This window comes from Erpetoichthys calabaricus, chromosome 8 (genome assembly GCF_900747795.2).
Source record: "Erpetoichthys calabaricus chromosome 8, fErpCal1.3, whole genome shotgun sequence".
Taxonomy (NCBI): domain Eukaryota; kingdom Metazoa; phylum Chordata; class Cladistia; order Polypteriformes; family Polypteridae; genus Erpetoichthys; species Erpetoichthys calabaricus.
In genome coordinates, this window is record NC_041401.2 from 166,213,500 (window position 1) to 166,240,583 (window position 27,084).

Below are 27,084 nucleotides of genomic sequence, written 5' to 3' on the forward strand. Positions count from 1 at the left end.
ACCTCAAAGGAAGTTTAAGATATTCAGGCTTAGCACCCCTCTGGACATTGCCTTGTTCTCACCATGTAGCCATCTATCATGTAGAACCCTGTGCTTTAGTGTCAACAGCTGAGCTCCATCTCCTATCAGTCATCTCACTGGGCCTTAGATGGGTTCGTATTCTCACATTCTCCAACATTAAACCATACCCACACACCACTCTTAAGGCTGTAGAATTCAAATATCCACTAACCTCAGAAATCACAGGATCACAATGCTCAGGACAGTACCAACAGCAGAAGGCAGCTTTTGGACCATTTTCTTCAGCATCGTCATTCCATCTAGAATATTAACATTTTGTCTGTTTTTCTCCAGAGTGCAGGACAAAGTGGTTTGATCGAGATGACCCCAACAACAAGGGAGATTATGAGACCCTGGCAGAGCTTCACCAGGAGTACCCAGGAGAGATCTGCTCTGATCCAATTGGAATTGAGGCTGTAACCATTTTAGGAATTCCTGCCTACCAAACCGAAAATGTTTTTCAAGTGTAAGGATAAAACCTCTTCTTGAATGGAAATGCTTTTGATATTAATTTACCTCCCTCCCCCATAAACCAATACACACATACACACACATACTGTACACACACTCTCAGACAGTATGGCCCTCTCACCACTTTATTCCTCCTGTTCTTCTCTCTCTCTCTCTCTCTCATGTACTCATCCACCCTCACTCCTCCTCCTCTTCTCCTGCTCATTGTCCTTATATCATCCTCTTTCCTCATCCCCTTTTCCACCTCAACATCCCTTCTTCTCCTTCACCTTAGCCCCCTTATCTGCATATCCTCTATGATTTCCTTGTACCCATCATTTCCATCTAAACATCTAGTCTCCCCTTTACCTGTCCCTCCATATCCCTCGTCATTCTCCATTGCCCCTTCATACTCTTTATCCATCATCCCACTCATTCCACTTTGTAGCCCACACTCACTCCATCAGCACACTACTACCTTTCTAACCCTTCAGACCTTCTCTTTGAACCCCATACCTCGCTTTATCCAACCGCTTCACATAACCACTAGCTTCCCAATGCAGGGCTTTCACAATTTCAGCAGGTTAAAAAAAATTAGTCTTGTCTCAGAAAGCAAGTAGGTAATGTGTAAACAGAGGAAAATTCTAATAAGAACTGGACTTCAGTAAAGAACATGGGAGAAAGAGAACAAGATATGAAACTGAGCTGAAGTGTGCAAAGACACCAAAAGGCCACAAGCCCCAGCCCTGCATTCTTCCATTGTTGGCATGAGACGTAGACTTAGAAAATCAGGACGGTTGTCCGTCGTACAGCACCGTGCTCCAGCTACAGACAATAGCACGTCATATCCTTTAGTTTCCATTCTTCTGTGGGACTCAAGTGATGTTCTTTCTAACAATGGGCCAGAATCAGAGGTACAGTAGAACATTGCCTTCTACATCTAAATTATTTAAGCAGAATTTAAATAAAATTTTGACTTGGGTGTATATGAATTTTATAAATCTTGGCACGCTGAATGCACAGCTAATAGCAAAATTTCCAGTGTTAGATGAACTCTTATCAAAGTATATGGATTAGAATAACTTAACCCTAGCAGTTTGATTGATCCCCTTCAGTTGCTTGTTCTCCCATTCTGATTTTCAAATGTTTTCCTTTACCTTTGCAGGTATGATGCAACAAATGGCTTCGCATGTGTGAATGCTGCTCAGCCAAATAAGACCTGCGCAGATTTTAAAGTCCGCTTCACCTGTCCTTACCTGTTCTGCACAGCTATGTAAGCAGTGGAGCCTTATGGGAGTGCTGTGGGTGCCTCTGTGAAAGTTTCAGCATTCACATTATCTTTTCCAATGGAATGAATACAAAATATATAAAGGCTTAAAACCTGAAATATACAGCAGCAAACCCAGATCATCACGTGTCTATTCATACTTAATTATTTTTCAGTACACATAAGCGCACAGGCAAAGGTATCTCCTGGACTCTGATCCTACAAGCTCTGTTCTTGATCCTACAGTCTCTATTATTGATAATATTGTTCCTTTGCTCCCATACATTTCACAATCTACATGATCTGAATAGCTTGTGTCTAGATGTGTTCAAGCTCAATCAGTAATGTCTTTTCTTGATCCTTCAGTTGGATGTGTTCCTGCAAACTACACTCCCGCTACTTATTGTGATTTTCTCTCTTCTTACCCCCTTGCTTTTATAGTTTGATATATTGTTTTGTGCAACTTGTTATCTTATCCCACTACTGCACTGTGCCTCATTCCTATATCACTGTGTTTACATGCTCTTCAATAACCCGATTATTCACAGAAACCTGGTTTCTAAAGTGCCATGTAAACCCTTTAGAGAAATTAGGTAATTGGCCTCTGAGAGATCTGGTGAACAGAGGTAGATTCGTTCCTCTGTGAATAATCAGATTATGTGGTCATGTAAACCCTTAACCAGGTTACTGTTAAGGAGTTTGTAGTCTGCACATGTCATGTTCATTACACTCTGTCAGCCTGCACATGTACTTTGCACAACCTTTGAGTAGACGAATTTGCAAGAGAAATTTGCACTGGCAAATATTTGGGCAATAGCATTGGTTGAAATCGTTAAATTTAGGTAGATGATCTGAACTTACAGTTCTAAACTCAGCAACACAACTTCGAGAGCAGTAGGGTAACATGTTGAAAGTAATGTGTGTTATGCAGTCTGATTACTTTTTAAAGTAGTGAGTAACCTAATGCAATACTTATCTTATTGAAGTAAAAATACCGTCTGTGACCAGTTGGTTGTGGGGGGATGGCACTTTGCAGCAACCCACACCCAACTACAACTGCACAAGTCCCGGGTCAAACAAATTACTTATTGTGTTTAAATATCTCTCATAGGCTTCTCTGAACGTGCAATTTCAGAAAGTCTTCTTCCTTTTCACTCACTCACTCTTCCACTCCTCCTCAGTCAGCTTTGTCCTCTTCCACCCGACTCTGCCTCTGAGGACGAGTGGCTTCCTTTATACTGCACCCAGGAGTACTTCCGGTTCTGCGACATTGAATCCAAGAAACACTTGTGGGTCAGGAAGCTCCCCCCGCCACAAGTGGAGGAAACCTCTTCCCCACAGCTCCATCTGGTGGCTACCATGAGTCCCAGCAGAGCTGCCTGTTGGAACTCCAATTCCCATGAAGCCCTGCAAGAGTGTATATGGGGAATCCACCAGAGAGCTGATGCCACCTGTCGGACTGGGGAAGCACATGGCTCCAGAAGATGGTTTCCTTCCATTCTTCCATTATAAAGGCATCCCGGCTGGATAACGAACCATTATCTGTCTTCTATGACACTGTGTTATTGTTATTCTGGCAGCACTGGGTGTAAGGCAGGTCCTTTGCAGGGAACAGCTAAGCAGAAAGAGTTAGCAACTAGTTATTCGGTAATGGAAACCTATAAATAAGACATCATTTTCCATCCATCCATCCATTTTCCAACCTGCTGAATCCGAACACAGGGTCACAGGGGTCTGCTGGAGCCAATCCCAGCCAACACAGGGCACAAGGCAGGAGTTGACATCATTTTAACTAAACATATTATTAAACCCCAAGAAAATGAGCACAAGCTTCATGCTTATTTCTCAGATTCACAGCATCCGCTGATGGTGTTTTTTTGTTTGTTTTTTTTTGCACAGTTTAATGACGTCAGAGTGTTTTGACAAAGGAGAACTCTAAAGTAATACTTGTCCATGTCAACATAGATTTTTAAGAAACCAGGTTTCTGCCTAAACCAGGTTGCTCACCTCAATCTAGTTATATGTGTGCATTAAAAACACACTCATTTTCTCTATTCTGTTTCTTTTTGCACTTTGTCAGAGGAAAGGAAAACGTCCCAGAAACGTTTCTTGTGTAGTTGATGGCTAAGTTTTCATTTTTACTAATTCATATTCAGTATCCTTATTCATGCATACACATATATAATATGCACAGTATACATATAAATGTATAGGTATTTAGTGTATATTTGCTCACTAATCATTTCACCAAAAAATGCTAACGCCCACCCTAGCATGAATTTTATTGTACTCTGCACATGTGACAATAATGACCCAATATACCTCTGTCATATCCTAGAGCTTCTTATTTTATGTCCACAATTTGGTGTTTTCCTTCTGTTTGCTTGTCTCAATCCTAGGCCTTTCAGTTTGACTCCCACAATCTATTGTCTCCCTCCAGTAACCTCATATCATTTGTCTTATAGGCACATGTTGTCTCATCCCAGTTTCTTATCACACACCCAGTTTTTTATTTTTTTTGTCTTCTTTATGCAATGTATTTCCTAATTTGCATCTTCTACCTGTTATGATTAGGAATTTAGTTTTTGTAGAATTTGTATAGTCCTATTTTGACCTTTACGCATCAATTTTAGGGTTTTCCTGTGCAAAGATTTATTTTTTGATACTAATGTGTCCATAGACGAGAAAAGATGGCACCATTTTTGTGCACAGCACTTAGTGTCATGATTTCCATGACAATCATTCTCAGAAGGCACTGGCAGTGCGCAGTGTGTGACGTCACTGTATATTAAAGGTCAGCACACACATCCCTTTAGTATTCGCAATGCCCTGGCAGGTACAGCCACCCTAACCCCGACACAGATGGGCAGGACATAGTTTACACACTGTTTTACTTACACAGTCCAGGACAGTTTACTAATCACCAGCACAGTTCCTTTGTCACCGCCTCCACACAGGCTTTGTCCTCTTCCTCCCGACTCTGGCTGCTGACTCCTGGCGACAAGCCCCTTTTTATAGGGCACCTGGAAGGAGTCCAGGTGCCCAACAAGCTTCTTCCGGCAACTCTTCCAGGTGTGGCGGAAGTGCTGCCAAATATTGCCCTGCAAACGTCCATCCTCATAACCTGTTGCTGTCCTCTGTCGGTCCGGGGAAGAAATGGTCTTGAAAATACTCTCTCATAGTCAGGGTGTCCCAGCCGGGGCCCCCCATGCTCTTCTTGTTTAATTCTTTTCTGGTATTCAGCCTTTCCTTTGCTTTCTCAACTTTTGATTTTTTGACTCACATATTCAACTTGATGTCTGTTGGATTACAGATTTTGGCTATGACATCAGCTCAGTTTCTTGACTTTGTTTCCTGCTCCCTTTCATTAAAAATGTTACTGACTCTCAGTCAGATCAATACCTTCATTTGAGCTCTTTGTCATATGCCCACAATTTTTGTATCCCCTTATAGTGTCTTATTGTACTATTTGCTGTACTATAGTGTCTTGTTTGCACCTCTTCTACCATTCCCACACTATCTTCTCGTAGGCATTGTAGCAGTTGAGGCTCGTGTCCACCTCTCGAACCCTCAGGTACCACTCTGATGACCAGGTGAAAGTACAATAACTATTATTTTTATTATTGTACAGTGCACAAAGCACTCCACACACCACACTCATATATTCAATAAACAATTCTCTAATTAACAATCCTCCACTCCCAGACATGTCGCCACCCTACCTCCCAGCTCAGCTCAGTGTCTGGGCTTACCCAGAGTCCTTTTATAGCCCCTGACCCGGAAGTGGCTCCAAGCCAAACCCACAAGTCCGTTTTCCTTCCGGGTCAGGGCAAACAGTCCTTTTCTTCATCCCGGGAGCACATCTCTTCTTCCAGTCACGTGACTGGGATGCACTCCCGGGTTATAGGGCATGCCAGAGCCCACTAGCCCCCCTACAGCGACTCCTGGCGGCCCCCAAGGTATCCAGCAGGGCTGTGTCAAAACACTACAAAGTCCATGAGGCCCTGCTGGAACTCGGGGCACAAATATGCTGTCCGGAGGGCTCCTCCTAGCGGCCTGGGGGTGACAACCGGAGTCCATAGCCGGTCGTCTGTCACAGCATGTAATTTGTTATTTCTTCCCCTGGATTTTAGCTTCCTCACTCTTTCCTACAATGCCTTCTATTACTCTCACCACAGTTTGTCTTCACTTTACAATATATGAAGTTCTACTTGTCTTATTGGCACAACTTTCTTGTACACATACTTTGTTGTCCCTTCCTTGTAAACTTAACCTCTCGTTTGCTACTGTTGTCTCATTTTTGCAGTTTTGTGTCTGACTAGTGTAATTTGCTGCCTACTTTCTACACATTGTTGTTATATCTGCTGCACATGTTTTCGCTATTGCATATTACCATCTCACTACTATTTTTCTATATATTTCCTTCTTGCAACTTGTTGTTTTTTGCATATCATGCTTGGGAAAAGAAAATGACGCAGGACACTAAGTGGGTAACACATATACTGTTGTGTTTACTGAAGACAAAACAATACATACACACAAGCTCTTTGTCTCTGTGCAAAAATCATGAAAAGTCTTTTATTTCTTTCTTTTTCCGTCTTGTTCTTCCAGCCTCCTGAGTTGTCGGACTTGTATGGGAATCAAGGGGTCTGCTCTTATTGGTGCACCAGTGAGGTGTGCTGTCAATCTTTTTTCAATCCTCAGACATCATCTTCAGGCATATTTTCTTTCTGGCCCTTTCCTGCGCCCCCCTTTAAATATGATGATCAGACCCCTAATGTTCTCCCATCTACAGTACATGTTGTTGTCGTGTTTGTTAATTTGTTACACTTTTTCCTACTTTGCTCAAAGTGCGTCTCACTTGCACATCTCTTTTCATTGCAGAAATATCTTGTCTAGCAGCTGCCATTTGTCACCTCCTTTTTTAAATGTGTCCCATATTTTACTTCCTGTCTTATATTTTCATTTTTTTTGTTTTCTTTGACAATTTGTCTTGTTTGTTCTAATTGTTTCATTCAGCGTTCATATCTTGCATACAAGTAATGGTATCTTTCATTATCTGGACTCCTCTCCTCTTCTCGTTGGGCTATTTGAATATCTGTCCACCTTCTAGTACTTGTCTCTTTCCTTTAATGTATTATCTTCAATCCATTTTTCACATTATTTGCACTGGAGTTTAACTCTGCTTCTCTTTTTGAAGTTATTCCTCCATCTTCTCAACTCATTCTTGTAATTGTGTCTCATCATATACACACAGTGAGTTGCTCTGTGCTCCTTCTGGAAACTTGTTTCAGTTTCTCCTCGGCTTTGTTAGCGGAACTTGTCTTATCCCTTCATCTTCTTTTCTGTCTATGCTTGTTCTGTATGCACCCTGTCAAATTTAGAGCCACAGAAGTGCTGGATCTTCTCCCAAAAGTGCCGAGGGACAGGCTGAAACAAACCCTGGACAAGGATCCCCTCCATTACACAATTTACTGTAACTCTATGGATTTGGGACAAAAACTGGAGAACCAGAATGTAAACCCATGCAGATTTTATGGCATCTCTTCATAGACAGTGATGGGGACAGAATTCAATCCCAGCCCTCCAGATGCGGCCTGTCTAGTTGTTTACTTATTTGCTATTGTCTTCTTGTTTGTTTTTGAGTTGATTTCATCACTTATATATATCCTACAAGGGCTCATCTCAAGCTCATAATGTATCGTTTATTTCAAGCAACTTGTGTTCTCCATTTCTTGCACTTTCAAAGTGTACTTTGCTGACACAGCTTATTATCATATTTTTACAATCTGTTCTTTAGTTCCCACAAGTGTTTATTTCTAATGGCATATTTCATTTGTTCAATTAAATACAGATATATAAATATGGTGTGTATGAAATGACACAAGAAATTAAGCGTTGAAGAAATATGTCACTCAAGGAGGTTTATTATTTTCTTCAAATTGTAAATCTGAAAAAGAAAAATATGTGATGCTTAAATGATCTTCTATTCAGTCCCCGCTTCCTTTTATATGCACTAATGACTTGTTTGTAGCACATGGGGGTGTGTTGCTCTGGTGCAGATGAATTTCACCATTTTTGGGCAACAAGCCATGAGAATGGATTAAGAAAGCTGTGTGACTTTTTTCTTCCCGCAATCCCGTTCAGTTTTATGAGAATGAGTTAAGCTGCTTACCATCTCAGAAAAGTCAATGCATTCCAGTCATTGCCATGAAGTAGCCAACTTTATAGCAATGAATTCTGAAAAGAACGAATATTTGCTGTTATTTCTTATAACTCAAGCAGTGATAGAAGAATAGAAGACACTTTCAGTGCAGCTCATTTAGTAGTTTAATTGAAGCACATCTTGTGTGCCAACGTACCCATGACTGAAGGAGGCACATCAGACTTGGGACTCCTCTGATAGGTGCCATTTAATTGTGTTTTGTGTAAATTTCCTTCTGTCTTGTCCAGTGCAGTGCTTTAGGTGAACTTTATTCATAGCAGTCCAGAGATGAAGGTGCATAAAAGCTACACCAGAGAGCACTTCAGTGTAGCTGAAGTTCAGCTGCAGAATGTTTAATGATGTTCAGGCATTGACACTTGTGGAACTGGAAAGAACCAAGAAACAGTAATGTCCAAGGTGTTAATTTGGCAATAAACTATACTGTGTTATAAAGTAAGACTCAATGTATGGAAAAAAATAAAGGCATTACAACAGGAGTGTACTTTATCAGTAATCGTATTTATCTTGATTTTATCTTCTTCTTTGTGGAATACCAACTGTCCATATGACTGAAGAACAGCAGAGAGTAAAGGCAAAGTTAATGTCAGGAACATGTTGGTAATTAATTTTGACATTTTCATTTTGTATTGCAATGTCATTTTATGTCAGGGTTTTCCTTTCAGCCCCAGCTGTTATAATTTTAGCTTTTATTAATTTTTCCTGAGACTCAAAATGCCTCAAAATATTCTTGGCAGTGTATCTGGAGGTTTTTATACCCAAAAAATCTAATTCTCTTACTATTTCTAGATTAGAATCTCATTTTAACAAATTTACTTTAGTTTCAAATGTTTCTCTGGACCATTTTGTTTTGTTGTTAGGTTCTACTATGTTGTGTGCTTTGCGTCATCCATTTCCATGACATTGTATCCCAGGATGCATCAGGACAGTGTGGCGATGACATCATTGGTGCAATAATTTAAAGCTCTCCTATCCATGATTTGGGTAGTTTGTTACTTTATTTAGCGAATTTCTGGTTATTTTGGTTTCTGATCCTTGTGTGTCCTTGACTATGATTTTCAAGCTTGATGATCTATTTAGCCTTCAGGTTTTGACCTGTGCTTTGTTTTTTGACTACATTCTTTCTGCTGTCCTCAGGCAAGCAGTACTCCAACTTTTCTCTGTGGTCAAAATGATGGGTGTCAGAATTTTGTTACTATGGTCCTGGCACTTTGCTGTGCAACATCTCAAGCACATATGACATCAAAAGCATGTTGAAATATATTACAGTATAAAGAGCGAGAGAGTAATTACCAGGAAGCACTTCGCCATTTCTACAATCCATTGGCCTGTGTGTGTTTCTGCCAGTGAGCCACTAGAAGGATTTTGGCTTGGATCAGCTTAGAGAATTGAGTAAGAATAAGCACAGGTGGTGTTACTTCTGACCCCAAATGAGCGGTGCAGGTAGAATCAGCAGTGTGAATGTGCAGGCAGTGCATGAGGAAGATGAGAGCGTGTGAAGCTGCATGGAAAGAGTAATGGAAAATCAGGGTGGCTGAGGAACTAGACAGTAGCTTCAACTGTGGAATAACGCTTATGGAACAATATCTTTACTTCTTACCCTGTCACATTTTGCAGTTATGAAGTCACACGTGAATCCAATTTTAGAGATTATTTCCTGAAACTTTTTGTGAAACAAAACTCTTCTATTTCAATCATCACTAGTAGTTCTGGTGCTGTGATATGGAGGCTCACCAGGGCACATCACTGACATATCATGCCCCAGTTTCAGAGTTATGCCATATTTAATTTAAGACTTTATAACATAAGTGTTGTTGAGTTCAATGACACAAAAGGGGCACTGCCATTGTAACTTTGTAACAATTGGTATATGTTGTATCGATCTGTTATCAGATCCACTTAATCAAGGTCAAAGTTGCAGTAGGACACAACCTATCCTTTGTCAAAAGTGGCTGGGGGACAGACCCAGCTGAGACGCCTGGAAGGACCAGGAGGTGGGAATTTCATCCTCCGGGCCACGAGGGGGCAACTGCCCTGGATCTCGAGATGACCACGGGAGAGGAGCAAGGAGGCTCAAGCCCACTGGGGCCCGTGACCACTGCCAGGGGGTGCCCCGAGTCTCAGAGAGCTCGGGAAACATTTACTTAGGCCACTCCCGGGAACATGGAGGATGATCCTTCCTTCTGGATGCCCAGAGTGCTTCCGGGTGCTCTCCTGACACTTCCACCACACCAGGAAGTGTCATTAGACGGAGCACCTGGAGCCCATCCGGGTCACTATAAAAGAGGCTGCCTCCCTACAATAAGGGAGCTAGAGTCGGGAGTGGTAGCAGGACAAGGCTCCCATGGAGAGAGGAAAGGCGGCCCACGGACAGTGAGAAAGAAGCCCGGAGTAGGGGTGATTGGTGCTGGGAGCACAGTGTGCTATGCGGGACTGTGTTTATTGATGCTTAATAAAACGTGTGCTATTTGGAAAGATATGGTCTCAGTCTGGTGGTGTCTGGGCATGTCTCACACCTTAAAGTGTCATGTTCAATGCAGAAGCTGACCCTGGATGAGCCACAGCTCCATTGGAAAGCCTACTTACACCACACATGCACATTACTCCCAAACAGTGCTTTGAGTCAGACTTGCACCCTCGCTCTGCAGCCATGAGGCATCAGTGTTAGCATTGCATCACTGTGTCACCTTGTATGTTCTGGAAACAGCTGTCTTGTGTGTTATGTGATCAAAGAATTCCTGTTAGGAAGAAGGGAAGACTCTATAACAGGGGTGGGCAAAGTCATTCCTGGAGGGCCACAGTGGCTGCAGGTTTTTGTTCCAACCCAATGGCCTAATATTATTAATTATTGTCTGTTTTTACCTGTATTGTTATCACTCTTTAATTTAATATTTTTTTATATCAGTATGCTGCTGCTGGAGTATGTGAATTTCCCCCTTGGGATTAATAAACTATCTATCTATCTATCTATCTATCTATCTATCTATCTATCTATCTATCTATCTATCTATCTATCTATCTATCTATCTATCTAATAAGAAGCCCTTATTGCTCAAGTAACACTTCTGCTTCATTTTAGTTGTCTCGTTCGTTAAGATTTTGAACCCATATTGCTTATTTTAGTCTTAAACAGCTGTATTCTTGGTTTTTAATGGCTCCTTATTAGCAGTAAGATGCAAATGACAAAGCTTGTTACCATTTACACCTGTGTGTATTTATCATGCACTATTGGGTTTAATTAAATACTTGGAAGAAAAGTGAAGAGAAAAAAGTGAAGGACTGAGAATTACTCCTCCATCTTAGACTTCAAATCATTTAGATGATATCCATAGAAAGGGGTAGAAAATCTAGGATATGTGAATGACCTGACGTGGCAGAGTTAAAGCACTAACAAGCCATGAAATTAAATTATTGGCAAGGATTGTTTTCTAATTAAGTAACTGGGTTGGAGCAAAAACCTGCAGCCACTGCGGCCCTCCAGGACTGACTTTCCCCACCCCTGCTCTATAAGATGGTTGTCAGATCAACTATGATATATAGAGTAGAAACAAGGCCCCTGATGAGGACCCAAAAGAGAAATCCAGAAGTAGCTGAGATGAGCGTGTTGAGGTGGATTTGTGCAGTGACAAAAATGGATAAAAACAAAAATGAGAGGAATGGGTAAACTGCAAAAGTTATGGAAATCTCGAAGAAGATCCAAAAGAAAAAGCTGCAATGGTATGGTAACTGTTATGAGAAGAGATGACAACTGTGTCAGCAAGAGGGTCATCAAATTGAATGGTGAGAGAAGGAGAAGAAGGTGGAGATCAAGGCAGAGTTGGATGGATTGTATAAGTAACTATTTAAAGGGAGAAAGCATTAAATGGGAATGAGTATGAAGATGACAGAGTGTCTTGTCAAAAATAGTGACCCCATATAAAAATGGGAAAAGCTAAGGAAGAAGAACTGTGTCACCCCTGTATGTCACATGATTATCAAATAAGAAATGAAATTAATAAAATATGAGGTGATCTTTAAATATAAAGCACAATAATTCATTATTAAAGAAAGTTTAAATAAAAGTCATGTAACTCCATGAAACTAAATAACTGATGAAACCTGGTCTGACCAATTAATTCTGTAGAAGATCACTCAGGTTGGAGATATTTAATATACATCATCTAATATATTTCTGTGCAATGTCTCCACTGGTGGGTTTGTAATCTATTCTCTCCATCTTCTGTTATCTTTTCACAGTCTGACCCCGTTATCAGTTATATTCTGCCTGGGAGTGCAGCAAATCACATCAGCTATAAGGCTATACTCGTGCAAATCCAGGGGCTTCTTGGATGACAGCCTGTTTGTACCAGCACAATAGACATAGGAGTCCATCTGTTTAATCAGTCCAGAGTATGAGGGTCTGTCTAAAGGGTCCCACATCCAACAGTGTTTCATAATGTCATACCTTAAAAAAAAAAAAAGATATAAAAGTAGGTAAACTCTATTGTTCTGCGGTGGGCTGGCGCCCTACCCAGGGTTTGTTTCCTGCCTTGTTCCCTGTGTTGGCTGGGATTGGCTCCAGCAGACCCCCGTCACCCTGTAGTTAGGCTATAACAGGTTGGATAATGGATGGATGGATGGATAAACTCTATTGTTAATATTTCACATTGTTCAACTTTGGTATCTTAGAGAGCTTTCTATCATATTACTCTTTTTGACAACTAGAAAACGTAACCTCATTCAGAGGGATGAATTGTTACTGAGACCCCACATACCATAAGACTTGAACTTTCAGAAAATATATTCCAAAACACAACTCGGGGAGCCAGCAAAGGGGACTAGGGGCATTTGCCCAGGGTTCACCCTAATAGTGACCCACAAGTCTGACAAAAATACATTTCAATGAAAGTTTGTTATAATAATTTTCTTACATATTTTTGTAGCAGTGATTCCTATAGAAAAATAACTGTGATTGCAGAATGTAATTGTATCTACTAGTAGTGTACATAAAAGATGTTTTAATACCATTTTACAAAATCACGTGGCTGAGGTTGCTTCCATAGACAGAAGATTCCAACGCAAGTGATGAGATGATCCTCATAGGTGGCACAGTGGTAGTGCTGCTGCTTTGCAGTAAGGAGACTGTGGAAGATTGTGGGTTCGCTTCCCAGTTCCTCCCTGTTTGAGTACTGAGAAAAGCGCTATATAAATATAATGAATTATTATTATTATTTAGCTATAGAGGGTCTGTGGCTAATTGGAGTTCAAATTTCTGGAACATTCTGTTTTTCAAGAAATAATAAAACTGAGCTGAAACCTCAAACTAAAATTGTTGCCTGCATCTGAACATGGTAAACAGCGGGTCATTGTGGCACTCTGCTGACTGATTACAGTGTCAGAGAAATACTGAATCATTGTAACCTTTTAATAATGTTTTATTAGTATAATGGAAATGCTGAGTACACATTTAGTCACTGTAGCATAAAGTGCCACTGAGCCATTTTTCATACATTCCTATATAAGTTAAGTTACATTTATTTTTACTTTTATAATAATAATAATTCTTTACATTTATATCGTGCTTTTCATAGTTTGTCAGGAACCACTTCAACCACCACCAATGTGTAGCATCCACCTGGATGATGTGACTGCAGCCATTTTTGCGTCAATACTGTGCACTCACCACACATTAGCTATTAGGTTGTGAAGTGGTGAGAGAGACAGCTGATTAGTCAAGGGATGATTAAGTGGTCAATATGACTAGGCCATGGTGGGCAATTTAGCTTGGATACACCCTACTCTTTATCCAAGATACACAGGGATTGTTTATCGTCAGATGGTGCCATTTTTAAAGCACAGTGTCCCCGTCACTGTACTGGGGCATTTTGTATCCACATTCAAACCACAGGGTAAGATCCCCCTGCTGGCTTCACCAACACCTCTTCCTGCAGTAACTCAAGCTTTTCCTGCTTGGTCTCCCATCCAACTACTGGCCAGGCCTGAAAATGCTTAGCTTCAGGTGGATGACCTGTTCCGAAGTGCATGTGGTATTTCTGCCATTTCAGTTTCAAAGAGCAAGAGAAGTGAGCTGCTGTGACTGAGGTTCTTACACGATGCTATGCAGCCACAGAGATGAGTGCAGGATTGAGCAAAGGCAGAATTAGACTGTTAGCATGCAATGAGACCTACTGCTGCATTCTGGTACAATAAAAGAAAGTGATTAATGAATAAATAAATGGTAGTTTTACTACCATATTGAAAAAGTAAAGTATATCTCTATTAGTGAATGAAATAAATAAGTACACGTGTAATGTCATACCTTCCTTATGTAGTAATACTCCGCCATCCAACCCCACCCAAATCTGGCCCCACCACACCCCATGTCCTGCCATGAAGTGCACTTGCTTCAGTGCAAATAACTGCACATATTTCACTATATGCTAATGCACCCAAGAAATACATGTAACAAGCTTTCCTTTGTAACAACAAGTTTCCTCTTGTAGCACCGCCACATGGAAATGTTGTATTTGCCATTTATCTTTCTGGTCTGCTCATGTGGGCAAAGAAGATACCTGAACGTAATGGGTTGAAGTAACCTGGTGATTAACAGTGGCACCACTGAAGACAGGACGTCCAGTTTCCAGAATCTGCAATTTGCATAAAGTGCCATTTTCAAAAGGGTGAATAAGAACTGTAATCAGATGCAAAAAACTTGCAGTCTATCTAAACAGATCAGCAACAGCATTGGCCATTTAAGATAACTACAACTATGAAGACCTATCTAGACGGAGCAGATCAGCTTTCACTTCCAGGGGGAATAGTCCTGCAATGAATCCTACATTACCCCTCTTATGTCTAGTAGGTCCAGGTGAACTCATTCAAATATTTTTTTATTATTACGGCATAGTGCTGACTTTCATTGGCCAGCTTCAACAATTAATCCATCCAGTACAATAAGACTGTTTGATCTCTGGACTATTGTTTGAACGTCAGGAGGGGCTGGGGTGTGTAATTCACTGCATATATTTGTATTTGGACCATAAGGGTTATAGTGTTATCGTGCGGTTTTCATTTTCGAGAGAGACAAATTTCACCCTTTAGACAAATGAATATCTATCTATCTATCTATCTATCTATCTATCTATCTATCTATCTATCTATCTATCTATCTATCTATCTATCTATCAGGTCATAAGGCAAAACATTTTTAATGTGTCCATGGCAAGCCACCTTTTACATCCATATGTCACTTGTACAAATGACATACAAATGTAGTAGCTGGCGTGTACATTTGCCATGACTGATGGAGCTAGAATTATGCAAAGAAGCTACTTACAGGGCCCCTCCACAGTGCTCTGGCCTCTTCATTCTGTAGCCCCCCAGAAGATTAGAAAGTACCTCTGTTGGCTGCAGATCAGGGTATGGAGGAGAACCTACAAGAAAAGTCAACCTGAATAAAGATCAAACATATCTATATGGGACTATAATACCATCCCTGCCCAACCCAAGACCTAGAAGACCTTCCAAAAGAAGAGACCTGGGCTTCACTATGGTGGATAAGGTGATTTCTCTTTGATTTCATGATTTTTCATCACACTGTTAAGATTTTCTGATTGGAGACAGAGACGTACTGACGTACTGACTTTATCTTTGCAAATGAAGGGGAAGCAGCTGAGAGTTTTTGTATTCTGCAGTGTGAGTGTTAATTAAAAAATGCAGTTTGCTCCTAAAAACTTTGTGTTTTGTTTGCTGCTAAGTAGCTGGGTGGCAGTTGTAAAGCTGTTTTTCCCTTTAGGAGGGTTTTTTGCTTTTTTTCACCCACATTGGAGCAAAAGCAACTGAGTGTTTTGGGGATCATTTGGAAAAATTACTTGTTACTTGCACTTGTTATTTGTATTCAAACTAATGTTGGCAAGGCAGGGCAGTAAGCAGCAGTAGCTGACACCAGCATCTCTGTAAGTAAATAACCAGCATCGTAGTAAGTAACAGAAACAATGATTCTTTAGTGAGAAAAAAAGGGCAGCAGCTGACTTCAAAGCGGTAAAGAGAACGGCTCAGCGGCACATAAGCAGATGGCATGGGTTAAGGCGCCGATCAGTCTCAAGCAGTTGTAACAGCAGACAAGACCATAAGAAACTAACTAGCAACGGATATTCAGTAAGCATGTGTTTGTAGATTAAACGGTTGTTAGCAGTCAGAGAAGTCAAGCAGTAAACTGGGTGACAGTGTAAGGGTTCATTACTACAAAGAAATACAAACGGTGTGAGTGGAGAGTTTTTAAGTAAGGAATTTGAGGAGCACAAAGTTAGAACAGACAGAAAGGTAAAGTTAACCTTATGGAAGGGCAAACAACAGGCCATTGAGATGTAGAATATTACAAGAGTTTAAGGGGCCAAAAGGTGGAAAATAGTTGTAGCAGTTCAAAGTGTCAAAATGAACTTTATTGTCATCTCAACCATATACAAGTATACAGATAGACGAAATTGTGAACCTCAGGGTCCACAGTGTAACAACATGACGTGCAAATAATAAATTAAAAACAGAACTAAAATTTTAATTTAAAATTAAAACACAAACAAGACAAGACATTGTGCAAAGACAAGACAAAGAAGTAGCAGCAATATTGACGTGTGGTTAGCAATATGAACATTGATACAATGTATGGTATTTGCAATCTAGATACATAAATATAGTCAATAGATATGTAATATGCGGCACAGTGGCGCAGTGGGTAGGGCTGCTGCCTCGCAGTTAGGAGACCTGGGTTCGCTTCCCGGGTCCTCCCTGCGTGGAGTTTGCATGTTCTCCCCGTGTCTGCGTGGGTTTCCTCCGGGCGCTCCAGTTTCCTCCCACAGTCCAAAGACATGCAAGTTAGGTGCATTGGCGACCCTAAAATGTCCCTAGTGTGTGCTTGGTGTGTGTGTGTGGATGCCCTGCAGGGGGCTGGTGCCCTGCCCAGGGTTTGTTTCCTGCCTTGCGCCCTGTGCTGGCTGGGATTGGATCCAGCAGACCCCTGTGACCCTGTGTTAGGATATAGCGGGTTGGATAATGGATGGATGGATGGATGGATGTTTGACTTGTCAACTTTCGTTATAGTATCAATTCACTGATATGAATTAGTATATGAGTGAGTTGTCATTTAGTTGGGCTGTCTGTATTTCCTGACTTTAATCAAGGGTGTCACTTGTCACACACGTGCACTTGGGAGGGAGGCTAAGGGCTTAACCAAGGGTGGAAAACAAGGGCAGGGACTGACGAAGTGCACTAACCTGTCTTCTTCCTCTTCTGCAGATCACCTGAACAGAAACTTGCCTAAAACTCCTCCAGTTTCTAGACTCCCTTCCTAGTCACGCCTCCTACCGACCTCACTTTCTGGTTTGAACCCCATGGACCCGCCTCTTCCTCCTCTGCAACTATAAAAGCCTAGCACCTTCCCTTCCTAGATTGTTCCCATTTGGATGCTGAACCAGACAGTTCTCTAGAGCTATTAATTTTGATTACAAACAAGTCATAGCAGTGTTAGAGAAAGACCGGAGAAGAATGATTAGGACTGAGAGGAATGAGTTATGAAGAAAGATTCAAGGAGTTGAACCTTTTGAGTTTAAGCAAATTGAGACTAAGAGGTGACATAATTGAAGTGTGTGAAATTGTGCAAGAAGTTAGTACAGTGAATTTCTCCTGTTACTTTAAAGGGAGTTCTTCAATAAGAACACAGAATTTGTTAAGGGGATAGTGTCCAGAAACGCTAGAAGGTTTCTCTTCATACAATGAACACTGAAATCAATTACCAAGAAGTTTGCTAAAGAGTAGGAAATTTTGGGACCTTCAAATCTCATCTTGACGTTATCATAAAGAGATTACTCAAACATGACTGACATGCTGGGCTGAATGACCTACAGCCAATCTCACAGAAAGTTGTATGCTGCATTTCCAAGGAAATTAATAAAGCGAGTCAGCGTCTTACCCAGTGTCATCATCTCGTAAAGCAGGATGCCAAAAGACCATCTGCAAACAAACAAGTGAATAAACAGACTGTTAAACCAAGAGCCATACAACAAGGACATCCTACCACAAGATGGAAGATGAGGGAAGCAGGAGCATAAACATTGGTAGGTGACTATTTAGTGCAGAAAAGATAAAGTCTAACAGGTAAATGCCAAATGGGGTATGCCAGGTTGGCGTTTTGATATTTTGCTAAAATAATGCCTTGATGTCAGATAGCATATTGCATTGATGTTCTACACGTTAGCTCTTTTTCTAGATCTTCAGTGGGCATGATCATTCCTAACAAAGAAGAGTAATGCCACATGTCTACCTCTCCATTATTGGCTTGGCACCTTTATGACCCCCGAGGAGCCGTAACAGTATCATACTTTTCTGTTTATTTCCTTGTTCTACTGGCTTGAGGGTAAAGCCTGGACTTACACCATGTTGTATTCCTCATTTCCTGAACAAGCCATGTCCTTTCCCCCTAGCATGGTGTCACTTCTCTCTGTTTTTTGATGTAATGGTTTCTTACTGTATTTTCTTGCCTCCTCTCTTTGTTTCTCTTTCCTCTGATGTGTTCCATAACTTGTGCCTGCATCTTTGATTTTCCTCCTGAGGTGTTAAGCTCCTAGCTTTAATTAATTTTTCTAGTAAACCACTGACGGCTTCCATTTCCTTTCATCCAAACAAGTCAGAGCAGCCAGAGGCCCAACTGCCAAGTGACCATTAGCCTGGAAGGAATGGTGAAGTGTTAGTGGGGCTAAAGTGGAAACGTTTAAAGCAACATCTCAAGCATTCAATGCATTCTTGGCCACCTGTCCTTTATGCACAGCCAGTTTGTGTAAAATGCAATGGAGCTCTCTGCCCAATGTGCCCTCACAGTGAATGGTACCTGCCTAAATGGGCATGACGCCTTGATTTATCATTTTTCATGTCAGACATTTTCCAGAAGGCAGCATGTGAAGTCATGTGAAGACCCTTACACATCACTTTTCTCTGTGACTGACAGCCTCATCATTCTTTCAGGTGCCAACCACTTCCAGGGGATTATAGAGGTTCCAGGGGAAGGCAGACTCCCATTCCGTTTGATGTCAAATGCAGTGCTGAGGCCGCATATTCTGGCTCTCCAATTGTCCCCAATTACAACATTGCGAGCAGCCACATCACCGTGAATTAGCTTTTGCACGTTTGTTAAGTACTCCTAAAACAAGCAAAAAAAAACAGAACAGTGAGTCAATTCTTTAAAGTGTTTGGACATCTCAAGCAAATCAAAAAAACTGCATAGCAAAGCAGATCAGAGACCTGAAACCCCATACAGCATAACTGAAAGGTCGGCCTACAACATTATCTGTGCAGCATCAATAAACATTAATAATAGTAACAATTAATATTCACACCAGTATCAACAGGGCAGCACACCTTCAGGGTCCTTGTTACAAATCCTTATGTGAATATAAATCAAAGGACGTTATGCTCGGAATATATAATGCACCAGTGAGCCCACACCTGGAGTGTTGTGTGCAATTCTGGGGCCTAATTTATAAAACTTGCGTCCGTACAAAAAACAGACTCAGAATGTGCGTACGCAACTTTCCACACAAACATTGAGATCTATAAAAGAAAACTTGATAGGACAACACATGTATATTGACAGCAACTCCAACCCATGCATATGCAACATTTCAGAGAAACTGGGAAATGCTAAAACCCTTGATAAAGTAGGGAAATGCAGCCAAACTAGCTAAATGATGACTCGCACGCATTATAATTCATATCACCAAGTCGTTATTATAATGTGCATCGACGTGACAAACATATTAAATCTCAAAAACAATGAATATGATGCAAACTCTGTATTTTAATTCCTTTTTACGAGAGTCCATGCTATGTACTGCATTTGTACTGAAGATTGTTTTTGGTTATTTGTCGGTTTATATCAGTTACCTGTTCTCACTTCTCAGGGAGCAGGCCACTAACTTTATCATCTCTCTTTCCCTCTGCAGTGCCGAGAAAACACCTAGTGAGGGCAGCCTAGCCCTGCCCACTTTGAAACCCCGCCTCTTCTGGTCAAGAACTATAAGCACTGATGTCCGCAGATGGTATGGCTTTAGAAGAGAAGCAGACCCTCCCGCATGATGGACGTCCCGAACCTTGACCAGATTAAATGGGTTGGCCTGGTTGGTTCTCCAACTTTTTTTGAAGACTCCTCTACTCTTTTGTTTTGTGACAGAACATACAAACAAGAATTTCACAGAGTTCTGTACACATGACAATAATAACCCTATGAACCTATAAACCTGTTAGGGTCATTCAGAATATAGTAGGTGAAAAGAAAAACCAGGAAGAACACTGAAAACCATAAATGTGCATTTTGAGGCTTTTCTTTTCTTTTTTTTTTTGATCTTTTAAGGCTTATGTATTTTAGAATTTTAAAGAAGTGTTTTTCTTTGTCTTTCACAACATTTTGATGTCTTTCTAACCCCACCCCCTGTTTCCTCATTTCCAGTACAGTTTACATCTGTTTATATGCTCTAACCGCCAAGTTACCTTATCGACCATTATTTTTTTTTTCTCTTCTCTTAAGGACTTTTAATGTTCTGGCAAAGATCAATTTACACACTGAAAAACTGATGGAAATTAAAGTAGGGCTCAACCAGGTTTAACTGCGTCAGTGGTTGAGTGAGTGGTTCGGACACTTTACTCCTTACATGCCATGTGACAGATCAGGTCAACCACCCTGTTGCTGTAGCCAAATTCATTGTCATACCAAGACACAAGTTTAACAAAGTGATCATTGAGGGAAATTCCAGCTCCAGCATCAAAGATGGAAGAATTATGGTCACCATTGAAATCTGTGGATACCACCTGGTATATCTGTGTATCCCAGAATTCCTTTCATAGGTCCCTCAGCAGCAGCTTTGACTACTTTCTTGATATCTTCATACTTAGCTGGTTTCTCCAAGCGGCAAGTCAGGTCTACTACTGACACATTGGGAGTTGGTACACGGAAAGTCATTCCAGTCAGCTTGCCATTCAGCTCAGGAATAACTTTGGCCACAGCCTTGGCAGCACCAGTGCTAGCAGGAATGATGTTCTGGTGAGCACCTCTGCCGTCACACCACAGTTTGCCAGATGGTCCATCCTCAGTCTTTTGAGTTGCTGTATATGCATGGACAGTTGTCATGAGACCTTCAATGATAGTGAAGTTGTCATTAATACCTTTGGCCAGAGGAGCAAGGCAATTGGTGGTGCAAGAAGCATTACTAACCACTTTCAAGGAATTGTCATATTTCTTATGGTTGACTCCAACAACAAACATGGGTTCATCAGCACTGGGAGCAGAGATAATGACACTTTTTGCACCGCCTTTCAGGTGAGCAGAGCCCTTTTCATGATGATGTAATTTACAAGGGTAAATGATAAATTACAAGGTAACCACAAAGGGAAAATGCTCCTGCAATAAAAAAGCTTCTTCTGAAGAAGATTCAATTCTTTTGTAGCAAATTGTCACTGGAAATGAGACATGGGTCTGTCACTTTGAGCCAGAAAGCATGCAGTTAAAACATCATCTTCTCCAGTAAAGAATAAATTCAAGCGACAAGAAAATCGTGATGACCTTCTTTTGGGACATGAAGGGTCCTGTTCTAGTGCATTTTCAGTAACACAGACAAGAGAGCAGTGCAACAGTTTTGGCCAAATGTTTTGAGAATGACAGAAGTATTGGTTTTCACAAAGTTTGCTGCTTCAGTGTTTTTAGATCTTTTTGTCAGATGTTTCTATGGTAAACTGAAGTATATTTAAAAGCATTTCATACGTTTCAAAGGCTTTTATTGACAATTACATTAAGATTATGCAAAAAGTCAATTTTTACACTGCTGGCCCTTCTTACTTTTTCAAGACCTCTGCAATTTGCCCTGGCAGGCTGTCTGTCAGCTTCTGGTCCAAATCCTGACTGATGGCAGCCCATTCTTGCATAATCAATGCTTGGAGTTTGTCAGAATTTGTAGGCTTTTGTTTGTCCACCTGCCTTTTAAGGATTGACCACAAGTTCTCAATGGGATTAAGGTCTGGGGAGTTTCCTGGCCATGGACCCAAAATTTTGATGTTTTGTTCCCCGAGCCACTTAGTTATCACTTTTGCCTTATGGCCCGGTGTTCCATCATTCTAGAAGAGGCATTGTTGGTCACCAAACTGTTCTTGGATGGTTGGGAGAAGTTGCTTTCGGAGGATGTTTTGGTACTTTTTTTTGGCCACGACTGTACTCTGTACACGTGACAGTAATGAACGTATAAACCTTCTGTCTACTGGCTGTTTTAATAAAGGACCCTACAGTGAATATCTGGTTGCACCCATAAAATTCCAGTTTATACATTAAGTATGTAAAAGAAAAACAAAAACCTTTATCTTACAAGTCCAGATGCCACCTGCCTGGCCACAGAATACACAATCTTCTCAGTGAAGTTCATTGGGTAATCCTGATAATCGATGTCTTTCTGTAAAAAGACAAATGAGAAACCCTGTGACTTACACTAGGTGATATTAAAGAATACCCACAGCAATACATTAGAATAAAGCAACTCAGAATGGTCAATACTGCCACCTCACTAGTCCAGTGTCCTGGGTTTGAATCCCCTGTCTAGTCATTGTCCGTGTGGAGTTTACCTGTTCTCCTTATGTCTGTGTGGTTTCCCTCCCATGTTAGTGTATGTGTGTGTGTGTGTGTGTGGATAGTAGGCAGTAGGTTGTAGTGGTCAAGGCTTACGACCTCAAACCCTGAGGTATATGAGTTCAGATCTCGCTACTGACACTGTAAGAGCCATTTTCCTAGTTCTGTAAGATTTATGAATATTTATTAGATGACAATGCATAATCTATGGGAGGTCCCTATAACCCCTGTAAATAGAATCATATTGGTATATTCTTGCCATTTCTAACAGCTTGGAGTAAACATTTTTCTTCAGTTATTTAGTGACAGCCTTGCTATGAGTAAGGTGTGGAAGGCATAAGGTTTTAAACTGTGCCTGGGCACATGCCTATGTGCCAACTAGCCTATGGACTTTTTGAGTGTGTGAAGTAAATATGTAAGAAAACAGTACTTAATTTATGTGCTGTGCCGTACATTTAAAGCGTATAGAAAAAGAAGCTAAGAATCTTTAAGTATATGTGCTGTGCCGTACATTTAAAGCGTATAGAAAAAGAAGCTAAGAATCTTTAAGTATATGAGAATTTAAGAATCTTTAAGTAGAGAAGAAGAAGTAAAGAACCTTTAAGTACAGAAATAACTAAAGTTTCTCAAGAAAAGCTAAGTTTAGAAAAGATACATTTTTCTTTTTTTTCACCTTTTATTCTACATGTGTAACTATTTTTTCTTTTATTCTTATGTGGATTATTTGCTTTTAACTTTTACTAAATATTTTGAAAACGAACTTTTGGACTTTGAGATTTCTTTTTGCATGCGTTTTACCCGTGCTTAACCACACCTTATATTCCGGCAGCTACAGACATCCATCCATCCATTTTCCAACCCGCTAAATCCGAACACAGGGTCACGGGGGTCTGCCGGAGCCAATCCCAGCCAACACAGGGCACAAGGCAGGAACCAATCCCGGGCAGGGTGCCAACCCACCGCAGCAGCTACAGACACTGTGTGACTATAAGCCAGTCACTTCACTGGCCTATGCTCCAATTGGAAAACCAAAACAAAATGTAATCAAATTTTTATTTTTATACTGTATGAGGATTTGTTCTGTTCTGTGTATTATATTGTATTGACCCCCTTCTTTTTGACATCCACTGCATGCCCAACCTACCTGGAAAGGGGTCTCTCTTTGAACTGCCTTTCCCGAGGTTTCTTCCATTTTTTCCCTACAAGAGTTTTTTTGAGAGTTTTTCTTTGTCTTCTTAGAGAGTCAAGGCTGGGGGGCTGTCAAAAGGCAGGGCCCGTTAAAGCCCATTGAGGAAATAGTTCTGTGATTTTGGGCTATGCAAAAATAAACTGTATTGTATTGTATTGTATCATAAGTGTTGTAAGTTGCCTTGGATAAAGGTGTCAGCCAAAGAAGTAAATTAAAAAAATGGATCTTGCAATAATGGACTAGCATTCCATCCTGGGTTGGTTCCTGCCTTGCATCTGAAGCTGTCAGGACAGAATGAGAATTTTGGGAATGTTATAACAGAATATTAGACCTGACTTTAATATCTGTCTCTGTTTAGATGTTGCAGTTGTATCCCACATCCCAAAATGCATTCCAATTAAGATAACTGATGCAGGATGACTGAATGAAGATATGGGAGAAAGTATGCCTGTCCAAGGTGTATCTGTATCCTGGCTTAATATAATATAATATAATCCTCTTTAATAAAATCCCTGTGTGCATCCAGGTGTCCGTGTGTGTGTGTCTTCTGGTGAAGTGTGCATGCGTGGGGCACGGTGCGATGCGCGATATTAGTCAGAGAAAGTTGCAGGCGTTTTACGGAAATACAAACCAGTATTACTGTGAGAGGAAATTAAAGGTACACAATACAGTGACGCATATTACAGCCACATACAAGCCAGTATTACTGTCAGAGGAGATTAAAGGCATATTACCGACGCACACGCCTGTGTTACCACCAGAGAAAATTAAAGGTATATTACGGACGTACAAGCCAGCGGACGTACAAGCCAGTATTACTGTCACAGAAAATTAAAGACACACAATACACGGCGGCAGCCCATGAAGAACGGTCAGCTCAGCAAGTAAACATCAACAAAAGAAATTTAATATAGACTGTTCCTACTAATGTTTATGCACTATTGTTCTAGCGCCCGTTATTGTAACGGGCTAAATGACTAATATAATATAATATAATATAATATAATATAATATAATATAATATAATATAATATAATATAATATAATATAAAGTATCTCTGTGATGGCAAGGTGGTACAGTGGTTATCATTGCTGCCTCACAAACTAAGCAAACTCTATTTCAGTCCTGTGCTGTCTGTGTGGAGTTTGCATGTTCTCCTCTTGTCTGCCTGAAATTTACACAGAATATGCCTATATTTTCAAGTTGTGCTTAGTATTATGATTTTATTTTAGTTGAATGCCATTTTTTATCTTGCTATATTGTGTTTTGGAGAAGAGCACTAGTGCAGTGGTTCTTTCTGCTACCTATGTGTAGTTTGCATTTTCTCTCTGTGTCTCTTTGGGCATACAGTCAGAAGTAGAAAATAAATGGGCAACCCTGTGGACCCAAGTCTAGTGCCCAAGTGACTGAATCAAGCAGCTACTTCCATGGTAAACTGCTGAACTCATCTAATAATAAGATGCTTCTTGAGTTGTCATATCAGACATTTACTGGAGGTGAATTCGATTTTTTGGCTTTTTTGCATTTAAATTTTTGACACAAAATATAAATGTCTTCCTTTGTTCCACAATACTGAAGTAAGTATCCATGAAACATTTGTTTTCCAGGTGAAATTGCTAACCGCTGCTTACTGTATATGTAATTTGGTTTTATTTTAATATAAAGGCATTTGCAGTGATCCATTGTCTTTACATTATTATCCTGTATTTAGATAATCTACTCTGTGAGATGCAACTCAGTGTTGAGCCCAGCCTTTCTGGGTAGGCTCTGGAACCTGACATCATGAACTGGATTAATGGGTTTTAATGATGAATGGCGCAGTGGTAGCGCTGCTGCCTCACAGTTAGGAGACCCGGGTTCGCTTCCTCGGTCCTCCATGCATGGAGTTTGCATGTTCTCCCTGTGTCTGTGTGGGTTTCCTCTGGGTGCTCCGGTTTCCTCCCACAGTCCAAAGACTTGCAGGTTAGGTGCATTGGCGATCCTAAAAATTGTCCTAGGTGAGTGCTTGGTGTGTGAGCATGGTCATGTGCATGTGCCCTGCGGTGGGCTGGCACCCTGCCTGGGGATTTGTTCCTGCCTTGCGCCCTGTGCTGGCTGGAATTGGCTCCAGCAGACCCCATGTGACCCTGTGTTAGGATATAGTGGGTTGGAAAATGACTGACTGACTGACACCTGACAATGATTATTGGAAGGACTTGGACTTTCCAATCATCGTCCCCTAACAATGAAAGCATAGACATTCAATTGAATTTGAATCATATAGTAAATAATCATCGGTTAATGTAAAAAGACTGGTTCACTAATGGAAAAACTGAGTTCAGGAAATCCATGGATGTATTGACTGACTGATAATCCACCACCAACTACAGCAGCAATTACCTTTCGAAATTCCCATAAGAAGTGAAGCAGGTTCCCAGGAACGCTGGCTTCCAAGACTAAAAACATGGGCGCGTGTTCTGTCTGGCAGTAGAGCATCTTCACCAGGTTTTCATGTCTGCATATCTGAATATGAAATTTTATCCACTCCAGGAATTCTCCTACTTCAGTTTCAGATGTTTGATCTATTAGGAGACAAGACATCAGACCACAGGTAACCAAACAGAACAAACTGAACTGTATGCAGGTGACAGGACATGCTTTATCACTAAGGGTACACAAAAATAAATGCTGGCTAGCAAATTAGAAAATTAGAAAAACTGTGGCGAAAACGGGCCATTGAGGCCAACAATCTCGTCCATCCTGTCACCTAAATTGTTCAAATAACATAAAATTGAGATTTAGAGGGTCGTAAAATCCTGCTCTCCAGCACACTACTTGGACATTTATATCTCTTTGTTTATTTGCATGAAGAACAAATTTGTAATCTTTGTGCCAAATCTTCCTTTAACAAGTTTCTAACCATGACCTTGTGCTCTTCTTGCAGAATTTACTTTTGAGTAATAACTGGGGTCTGTTGTACTAATTCCCTTTAAAATTTTAAACATTTCAGTCAGGTCCCCTCTTAATCTCTGTCTGCTTCAACTCTTTCAGTCTCTCCTCATAATGTGTGCCTTCCAGTCCCAGAATCAGCCTAGTCGCTCTTGTCTTCTCTTCTCTTTTGTAACATGGAGACCCAAACTGAACACTGTACCTGAGGTCACACCTCACTAGTGAGTTACAGTGCATAACTTAAGCATAACCTTCCATGACGTCTACTCCTCAACTTGTATTACATAACCTAACATCCTCTTAGCCATCTTGATTGCTTCTGTGCACTGTCCGG

At 40.8% G+C, this 27,084-nt stretch overlaps 3 protein-coding genes across 3 annotated transcripts in view; 1 reads left to right on the forward strand and 2 right to left on the reverse strand.

The window, feature by feature from the left end:
• Positions 1-1,816, forward strand: part of si:dkey-205h13.2 (uncharacterized) — a 57,844-nt gene extending 56,028 nt beyond the window's left edge. The window contains exons 11-12 of the mRNA XM_028808275.2: positions 355-526; positions 1,676-1,816. Of these exons, the coding sequence (XP_028664108.2) occupies positions 355-526; positions 1,676-1,787 (284 nt within the window). The 3' untranslated portion in view covers positions 1,788-1,816. The remainder of the gene's footprint in view (positions 1-354; positions 527-1,675) is intronic.
• A 6,898-nt stretch (positions 1,817-8,714) lies between these two features.
• The window catches only part of si:ch73-206d17.1 (tyrosine-protein kinase STYK1), a 52,161-nt gene continuing 33,791 nt past the window's right edge, over positions 8,715-27,084 (reverse strand). Inside the window, exons 5-11 of the mRNA XM_028807731.2 lie at positions 26,202-26,383; positions 22,376-22,459; positions 18,950-19,167; positions 17,944-17,984; positions 15,316-15,412; positions 10,517-12,444; positions 8,715-9,937 (exon numbers count right to left, since the gene is read on the reverse strand). Coding sequence (XP_028663564.2) covers positions 12,231-12,444; positions 15,316-15,412; positions 17,944-17,984; positions 18,950-19,167; positions 22,376-22,459; positions 26,202-26,383 — 836 coding nt within the window. The 3' untranslated portion in view covers positions 8,715-9,937; positions 10,517-12,230. The remainder of the gene's footprint in view (positions 9,938-10,516; positions 12,445-15,315; positions 15,413-17,943; positions 17,985-18,949; positions 19,168-22,375; positions 22,460-26,201; positions 26,384-27,084) is intronic.
• LOC114656467 (glyceraldehyde-3-phosphate dehydrogenase-like) lies at positions 20,525-21,390 on the reverse strand (the record flags this gene model as incomplete). The annotated part of the gene is given in 2 exon segments (XM_051930443.1): positions 20,525-20,837; positions 20,839-21,390. Coding segments are annotated over 2 exon segments (726 nt in total), but the record flags the coding sequence as incomplete, so codon positions are not given.